This window comes from Rosa rugosa, chromosome 6 (genome assembly GCF_958449725.1).
Source record: "Rosa rugosa chromosome 6, drRosRugo1.1, whole genome shotgun sequence".
NCBI classification, from domain to species: Eukaryota; Viridiplantae; Streptophyta; class Magnoliopsida; order Rosales; family Rosaceae; genus Rosa; species Rosa rugosa.
In genome coordinates this window covers 28,446,670-28,455,790 of record NC_084825.1, presented here as the reverse complement: position 1 = coordinate 28,455,790, position 9,121 = coordinate 28,446,670, and the positions used below count along the sequence as shown (strand labels likewise).

General features: G+C 38.1%; 2 protein-coding genes across 2 annotated transcripts; both read right to left on the bottom strand.

Moving 5' to 3' along the window:
- Positions 1 to 5,532: 5,532 nt before the first annotated feature.
- LOC133714685 (G-type lectin S-receptor-like serine/threonine-protein kinase B120) lies at positions 5,533 to 7,602 on the bottom strand. Its single transcript, XM_062140897.1, has 5 exons — positions 7,495 to 7,602; positions 7,215 to 7,405; positions 6,909 to 7,116; positions 6,560 to 6,801; positions 5,533 to 6,466 (listed from the first exon to the last, which is right to left on the bottom strand). Exons 2-4 carry the CDS (start codon positions 7,326 to 7,328, stop codon positions 6,566 to 6,568), a joined length of 558 nt encoding a protein of 185 aa, XP_061996881.1. The 5' UTR covers positions 7,329 to 7,405; positions 7,495 to 7,602; the 3' UTR covers positions 5,533 to 6,466; positions 6,560 to 6,565.
- LOC133714684 (cysteine-rich repeat secretory protein 38-like) lies at positions 7,497 to 8,505 on the bottom strand. Its single transcript, XM_062140896.1, has 2 exons — positions 7,717 to 8,505; positions 7,497 to 7,627 (listed from the first exon to the last, which is right to left on the bottom strand). The coding sequence occupies exons 1-2, from the start codon at positions 8,432 to 8,434 to the stop codon at positions 7,623 to 7,625; spliced, it is 723 nt and encodes a 240-aa protein (XP_061996880.1). The 5' UTR covers positions 8,435 to 8,505; the 3' UTR covers positions 7,497 to 7,622.
- Positions 8,506 to 9,121: the final 616 nt, after the last annotated feature.

Here is a 9,121-nt window from a genome sequence, read left to right as displayed (position 1 = left end):
GTACAAAAGTATTCGTCCAGAATAAGGCATGATAAAATTAGATACTGTAACAAAGGATAGTTCAAGTCACTAAGGACACTGGTCACGGTGCACTAAGATCACAATATTCTCTAATGACATAGGACATACATTCTTGTGTATCAATACTTGGAACATATCCCCAGTACATTTCGCAAGAATTCAAACCTTGCAGTGTCCAGAGCTTTTGTGAATAGATCAGCAAGTTGACTATCAGTGGGCACAAAACTTAACTCAAGAATATTTTGCTCAACCAAATCCCTAATAAAATGATATCGAAGATCAATGTGCTTTGTTCTAGAGTGTTGAACAGGATTCTTTGTGATGTTAATAGCACTTGTGTTGTCACAGAAGATAGACAACTTACCTTGAGCGATGCCATAATCATGAAGCATTTGCTTCATCCATAGCATTTGTGTGCAACAACTCACAGCTGCAACATACTCAGCTTCTGCTGTGGATAGAGAAATGCAATTTTGTTTCTTGCTGTGCCAAGCCACAAGATTGTTGCCAATAAAGAAACATCCTCCAGAGGTGCTTTTTCGATCCTTTAGATTTCCTCCCTAGTCAGCATCAGAATACCCTGCAATTTCCACGTTAGTGTCGAAAGTATAGAAAATACCACAGTTAACGGTACCTGAAATATATCGGATGATTCTTTTGACAGCTTCCAAATGGGATTCTTTGGGATTTGCTTGGAATCGAGCACACACTCCCACACTGTAGGAAATGTCAGGTCCACTGGCAGTGAGATACAGTAAACTTCCAATCATGCTTCTGTAGAGAGTGGAATCGATGGTTTTTCCATGCGGATCTTCGCTCAGCTTAGTAGTGGTGCTCATGGGATTGTTAACCACTTTCTTGGATTCAAGGCCAAATTTCTTGATGAGATTCTCAGCATATTTGGTTTGAGAGAGAAATATACCTGCATCAAGTTGCTTTACTTGCAGTCCAAGGAAAAAGGTTAGCTCACCACACATGCTCATTTCAAATTCACTTTCCATGACAGATTGAAATTCATTGACAAGATATTTAGATGTAGAACCAAAAACAATGTCATCAACATACACCTGAGCAATGATGTTTCATTTGTTTTACAAATAATGTTTTATCAATTGATCCTCTTGAGTACCCTTTTCCCACAAGATGAGTGGAAAGCCTTTCATACCAAGCTCGTGGAGCCTGCTTAAGTCCATATAAAGCCTTTTTGAGTCTGTAAACATGGTCCAGATTATGTGGATCTTTGAAACCTTGAGGTTGTTCCACATAAACTTCTTCTTGTAAGATGCCATTGAGAAAAGCAGTTTTGACATCCATTTGGAACAGTTTGAACCTAAGGTGACAAGCCACAGACAAAAGTAATCTTACAGATTCTAGTCTTGCAACAGGAGCAAAAGTTTCATCAAAATCAAGTCCCTCGACCTGTGAATATCCATGTGCAACAAGTCTAGCTATGTTTCTAATGACATTCCCTTTTTCATCACTTTTATTTCTGAAAATCCATTTAGTGCCTATGACATTGCAATTACTAGGTCTTGGTACTAAGTACCACACATCATTCCTAGCAAACTGATTTAATTCTTCTTGCATAGCACTAATCCATTCATCATCCAATAAGGCCTCCCTAGCATTTTTTGGTTCAACTAATGACACAAAGCCAAACTGGGATATAACATTTATGTTCATCAGATTTTTAGAGATAAAACACAGCAATGCATTGGCATGACTCACCTGATCTTGACTTACCTGTGTGGTAGCTTGACTTCTGGTCCTTAGGCCATCTGAGACTCTCCCAATGATATCTTGATCAGAATGATCCTTTCGTACTTGTTTGAAACCTTGTCTCATTTTTGGAGCAGATTCAAAGATACAATCGGAGGCTTCCTCTTCAATATTCTGAATGTCATTGCTAGAAACTGAGGTAGAGGTGGGTGATGTGTCTGCAAAAGATTCTTCCTGTTTCATACATTCATCATCAATAGAGACATTTATGGATTCCATAACAACTCGGGTTCTTTTGTTATACACCCTATAAGCTCTACTGTTTATAGAATAACCCAAGAAAATACCATCATCACTTCGAGCATCAAACTTACCAAGATGCTCTCTATCTCGCAAAATATAGCAAGGACTTCCGAAGACATGAAAGTATCCGACATTAGGCTTTTTACCTTTCCACAGCTCATAAGCTGTTTGATCGGTACCTGGTCTAAAGAATACTCTATTGATTGTATAACATGCAGTACTAATAGCCTCAGCCCAAAAGTTTGTACTTAAACCTGCAGCATGTAGCATAACTCTAGCCATGTCCAGCAATACTCTATTTTTCCTTTCCACAATGCCATTCTGTTGTGGAGTAATTGGAGCTGAGAACTCATGTGACACACCAAGCTCATGTACCATTATAGGACCTTACTCTAACTATGCTAGTTTTGGATGACTGCTTTTCAATGATTAACTTTTGACTCAAGTTTTTAAAAGACTCAAATGTTTCCGTCTTATCTTTTAAGAAATTGACCCAAGTATATCTCGAGAAATCATCCACAATAACAAGCATATATTTTTTACCTCCAATACTTTCAGATTGAGCTGGTCCCATGAGATCTATGTGTAACAACTCCAATACCTTTGTGGTTGTTGCAGAATTCACCACCTTGTGAGATGCCTTGGTTTGCTTTCCTATCTTGCAATCACCACATATCTTGTTAGTTTTGCCTTTTAAGTTGGGTAGACCTCTGACACATTGCCTTGAAGATAGCTTTAGCTAGCAAGTCCTGATAGTTTACATGTCCCATTCTTCTGTGCCAAAGTTCAAAAGTTTCCTCTGTGGATCTTACAGGCAGACAGGACGTACTGCATGCTAAAAGATTCATTAGCTTGAATATGGTAGCAGTTATCAAAAGATCTCTTACCTCCCATGATACCTTCTCCTTTCTGATTTAAAACCAAACATCTCTGTTTGTTAAACCAAACATCTTCATAGTCATCAGCCAAATGGCTGACACTAATAAGATTTGCAGTTAAGCCTTCCACAAATAATACATTTTTGAGATTTGGTATACCTGGAGTGTTAACAGTACCTCGAGCTAGTATATTTTCTTTTCTTCCATCTCCAAAGGTGACAGATCTAGTTGTGTGTTCATCTTCAAAGGAAGCAAACCAGGATTTGTCTCCAGTCATGTGTCTAGAGCAGCCACTGTCAACATACCAAAAATCTCGTTGCTTTTAAGCTAAAGCAGTTAGGGCTACCAAACAAGTTGCTTCAATATGAGAAGGATTTGCACAAGCGAAAAGACATGTAGCACTAAATTCATTCGTATTAGTCAGAAGACATTTACTTTCAATTTTCTTGGTCCAGACATCTTTTCTTTTTTCAGTTTGAAAATCTTTCTTAGAGAACATTTCAGCTAGTTTATTTATGAGTTTCTTTTGTTCTCTAAGCTCACACCTTAGGGATTTAACAGTACAATTTTCTTGAGAAATTTGTGAGTTTGACAATCTTTCATTACATCTGGGTCTGATATGGCCTATCTTACCACAGTGATGACAAGTAGGAATAAAAGTTTTAGAGTTAGTGTACCTGTTTGGACCAGTGGGGGACTCTTGGTCAAGCATTACCTTATAACTTGATGTTGGTTGATCTTCCCTTTGTTTCTTCATAACTGTGACATGATCATCCATGGGAGCTTCTTTCTTTTCGACAGATGATCTTGATGCTCTTACGAACTTAGCACTCTTGGAGCTTTCTCCAGTGTACCCTAATCCATAAGTGTCATGGGGAGCTTTTCCTGATCCAAGCAGTTTAGACATGGAACTGGAACTGACATCGAACTTGGCGAATCTTTCTTGAGTTGATTGTAACTCTTCTTGCAAGGACTCATTTTTAGTCAACAGTTCCAAGTTCAATACTTGTTGTCCTTTAACGTCCAGTTCTAGCATTTTGATCCTGTTGAGATACTCAGTCTTTTCAGTCTTCCATGTTGAAGACTTCTGGTCACCTTGCAGATCTGCTGAATCACTCGCATATTTGCTTTTCTCCAGTTCCCATGCGGATTGTGATTTTTCCAAAGTCTGCTCTAATTTTCCTTTTTCAGTTCTCAGGAATTCAAGTTCTTTTTCCAAACTCAAGTTTCTAATCAGAGTTGCCTTTGAAGCTTTGTAGAGTTGTCTGCAGCGGATATTTGTTTCATCATCAGAGAAGGCTTCGTCACTATCAGAGTCAGGTAGAAGTGAAGATACAAAAGCAACATTTTCCACTTCCTGAGACTCATCATCACTCTAGGTTGAGAGAAGAGATTTATTATTGCCATTTCCATGCTTCCTATTTCCACAATCAGTAGAAATATGACCATAGCCACCGCACTCATAACACTTAGTTTTTCCTGAGTGAGTTCCCTTGAAGCTTGCTTTCCCACTCTTGTTGTTGTAGTCACTACTGCTACTGCCATTGTAGGAATTTTTCCTAGGGGTATTGGGATTTCTGGATGATCAGTTCTTGTTTTTGAGAAATTTTTTGAATTCCTTTGTCAGTAAAGCAAGATCCAGTGTCTCCTCTTCCTCATCTGCTCCTTTGACTGCCTTGAAAGCTGCACCCTTATTTTTCTTCTCAGGCTTCAATCTCATCTCATAAGTTTTAAGATTTCCGATGAGTTCATCGAGAGGATACTCATCAATATCAAATGAGTCCTCTATACTAGTGACTTTTGAATGAAACTTTTCTGGCAGAGCTCTGAGTATCTTTTTGACTATTTTGTCTTCATCAAAGGGTGCCCCCAGACTACGACATTGACCAGAAATTTTAAGAATTCTACCATGAAAATCATCCACGGTTTCATCATCTCCCATGGTCATAGTTTCGAACTCAAAGATCAATGCTTGTAATTTCTGTGCACGTACCTTTTTATTTCCCTCGTATGTAGTCTGTAGAAGATCCCATGCCTGCTTGGCAGTATCACAATGACTGATCCTAAGTTTTTCCCGTTCAGATAGTGCTGTGAAGATGCTGTTCTTAGCTTTGAAGTCTGCTTGCAGATCATGAACTTCTTCCTCAGTCCAGTCCTTCCTTGGTTTGAGGGTGGTAGTGGAAGAGCTTTCTTCTTTTGTTTTTATCATAGGTACAGTCCAGCCATTTTCTACAATGTTCCACACATGTTCATCTTGAGCATAGAGATATGATTTCATGTATATCTTCCACTGAGTATATCTTTCACATCCACCATCGAACCATGGAGGACTATTTACAGATCCACCAGCAGCCCTATCACGTGAATGTTCCATCTTGCCCGGGATTACTAGAAGATTCTAGAACCCGCTCTGATGCCAATTGAAAATATCAAACGGAACACAATCTATCTAGTTTGAGTCTTAACAATTAATCCAACGTACAATAAGAACAATAAGCACACAGGAATTGCTGACGCAGTGTAAACCTCACCACTGAGGAAACTTCACTGCGTGGCTTTTGACGTAGCCAACACGAATAATCAATCCAATATGAAACAATCAAGTTTACAGTATACAAGTAGTGTTGTTCATAACAAACACTTTCACTTAGCAACAAATGCTAACTTGTTTTACTACTGTCCTAACTTCTAACTAAATCCACATAGAATTCTAGTCAACCTATCTACCACTTCCTAGCTAGTACTCAATCGTCTCACTGATCTTGAGAATGAGCGTGATTGATTATGCAAAGGAATTCATGAAACAAACAATGAGAGTTTTCAAAGACAATTTGAGCAAGAACCCAAGTGGTTCAAGAAGAATAATTTTTGCACCGAAAAACCTCTGTAGGGTAAATAGTTTCAAAACCTTTTTATAGGGAAGCAAGACTCCCCCTCAAACAAAACCTTTATCTTAATCACAGAATAAGATAAATATGGAAAGGTTATTTAAACTTTTTGAACAAGTAATTGGATATGCATACACAAAGAGATTTTGAGATCAATTAAAATCAATGCATATCTATTTAGAATCATGCAACATATGATATGTATTAAAAACACCTCAATCTCAAGATCAGTGAAATAACTTCCTTGAATCTCTCTTCATGATTTGATTCTTCGATCCTCTCTTACTTGCCTTACGTCACCGAACAATTAGGAGAGACATTCTCCTAATACTTTACATATCTGTTGTCCTTGAAGCCTTTGGGAAAGTCATGTGTTGAAGAGAGTAGTCCAAATACTTACACATGCCTATCAAATAATTAAGTAAATAGGTCTTGTTACTGATGCCTGCATTGCAGCTAAACTTGGTTAAGTGAGACTCTTAGTCAAAGGGGGCAAAGAAACATACTTATTCAACTAGCGTCTTGGCATGTTCCGTGAGGTAGAACCCACTATTCTTTTTCCCACTTATAATCTCAAGCAAGACTACTCCAAAGCTGAAAACATCAGATTTTACAGAAAATAGTCCCTCCATTGCATACTCGGGAGCCATGTAGCCACTGTTTTAAAGGTAAGCATAAGCCATAAAGCATCAGCGCACATATTCTCTTTTCAATTATGGTAAAAGTTGAAATACACATGAAGAGACTTACTGTGTTCTACAACTCTTTTAGTGTTGGCAGTGTTCTGGTTGTCACAAAATATCCTTGCCATGCCATTCCAAAGTCTGATATTTTTGGAACCATTTCATGGTCCAACAACACATTGTTGGGCTTCAAATCCCTGTGAATGATCTTAAGCCGGGAATCCTCATGAAGATACAGAAGTCCTCTGGCTATTCCTTCAATGATGTTGTGATATGTTTGCCAATTGAGTTCAGCTCGTCTTTCCAAATCTAAAAAGCTCAGTGGTAATTAAACCAATGCAGTTCATGTCATTGTCATGGTATCAAAGGGAGTATAATATATAAGCGAAATACAGTATAGTGGGGAATGAACGAACCAAAGATAAAAGTATCAAGGCTTTTATTTGGCATGAACTCGTACAAAAGCAGCTTTTCTCCTCCCTCAAAGCCACATGCCAAAAGCCGCACGAGGTTTCTGTGTTGAAGCTTTGCAATGAGAGTGACTTCATTTCTAAACTCCTCTAAGCCTTGCCATGACTTTCCTGATAGTCTTTTAACAGCTACTTCTTTCCCATCTAGCCAACCCTGGAGTATTTCCAAAGTTACATACACAAGTGGTCTTACGTACTCTGCCAGCTATGAACCATTACTTCACCCATTTAGAACTATGAGAGATGTATTACCTTGTAAACAGCACCGAATCCACCTTGTCCAAGCTTGTTCGAATCTGAAAAGTTATCTGTAGCTTTCCTTACAGTAGCGAGATCAATGAATGGCAGCTCTTCAGAACTTACCATTTTGTCTTCCTCAATGATTGTGACTCCAGTGGGGTTTAATAATTCAGGTAATAGTCCATGCCGGCTTCTTTCTTCATCTGCAGCAAGGTTAGAATTATAAATAACTTTTAGTTGGTAATCCTACGAATATAATTATATTATAATTAAAGAGAATTGAACCATGTACCTTGGACATTTTCCAATCTCCTTCCCCCACCGAAGATAGACAGCACAAAGTACAATGAAAACTGCTGATAGTATAGTGGATACACATGTAACGACCACCTTCCAGGTCTTCCTCTTGTCCCCTGTCAATTAATCTATGGTGAATTGCTAACAGTATGTACATTCAATGTATTGCAAGTACAGATGATTATAAATAGAAAAGAAGAACATTGATGTCCCTAACCTTTGGAATAAATGTCGTTGAAAAATTGGTCGAGCTCAAACCTCACATTACAATTCCTACTGACAATGGTTCCACCTTCGAGAGCAGAGCAGCATTTCTGAAGCTCAGTAAGAGCGATATCCAAACATTTATAGCAGTCACTCGGAGGAATGTCTCTAGTGCACTGTTGTAGGCCATAAATAGATTGCCTTCCTGAAAATTTCATATCACCGGTTGCAAACATATGCTTAGAAGTATAGGCAGTCTGTTCCAAGAGCTTTTTCATTAAGTTCTTCAAAACGTCACCAAACTGATTTGGATTTGATACATTCTTCTCCTGCTTATTCTTCTCAGGAATCTTCCCATCATATAACATCATTGTAAAGAACTGGGTAGAGGAATAGCGAACTTGACATAATTCATACCATATTGCTTCTTGAGCTTTACAACTCTTGAAGATATCCTGGCTTGCATCATGAACACAGCTCTGATAAACTGTGGAGTTTACATCCCCTCTACAAAGTGCTTGTCCATAGACCCGGTCACTGCTATTGCCAATCGTGTCATTGTAGAAACCACCAGAGATTGAAGTATTGGAAGACAATGACTGAAGGAGCAGCTTGAGTTTATTTTCAAATGGACTATTGGCAGTGTAGGTTCTGGATGGACAATCTTTGAAAAGAAGATCTGCACCAGAAATGGTAGTAGGCATTAAAAGTAGTATAATTATGAAAACCATAACTGAAAGTGGATCTCTATCAAATTTTCAGGAAAAGGTTCAAGGAAGACTCGTACATATACATATTTAGGTCTCTCTGACTATTCAAGTCTGGCAACGGAAGTTTAACCACTTGTTTGCATACAGTTAGGCTCTTGGATATGCCCAGAAACTTCCTTGCAGAATGTTGAAAGGCTGATAGTCTTTATGATAGGGACAGGGAATAAATGTTCAGAGTTCGTGTATTATAGGGACCAGGAATATTTTGTACCGAGCAAGATACTGACGTAAACTGGTACTTCTGATTAGTAAAATTACAAGTTTTATGATAAAAAAATTTAAAATGTTGAATTTTCTGATGTATACTAATCAATGCCTTTGGCACCTGGTTGCATACTATTCTTAAAATGAATAAATAATCTATAGCCAGCCTATAAGGGTTCATAAACAGTCGTAAACTGTTATATTCTGAAAATACCAAGTGTTGAAACTTTAGAGTTGATTTTTCTTTGCACTTTATGTTTGGTTCTGAACAACAATTGTTTTCACCAACTACTGGAAATATTTTCTTTGGCATACGTATTCTATGGACTGAATAACAACCTTGTCACACCCTACTTGTATTGAGAAGAGTTATGTCAAGTGCCTCTGAAAGTCAAAGAAACAGAATAAAAATAGCTGTTGATCCTTAGACATTACTGTGAAGAT

Coding starts and splice junctions, on each gene's coding strand:
- LOC133714685 (XM_062140897.1), bottom strand. CDS start 7,328: ATGGTAAGTTCTGAAGAGCTGCCATTCATTGATCTCGCTACTGTAAGG. Junction 7,117..7,214: donor GATTCGGTGCTGTTTACAAG/GTAATACATCTC, acceptor GAAATACTCCAG/GGTTGGCTAGATGGGAAAGA. Junction 6,802..6,908: donor CCTTGATACTTTTATCTTTG/GTTCGTTCATTC, acceptor TGAGCTTTTTAG/ATTTGGAAAGACGAGCTGAA.
- LOC133714684 (XM_062140896.1), bottom strand. CDS start 8,434: ATGGTTTTCATAATTATACTACTTTTAATGCCTACTACCATTTCTGGT.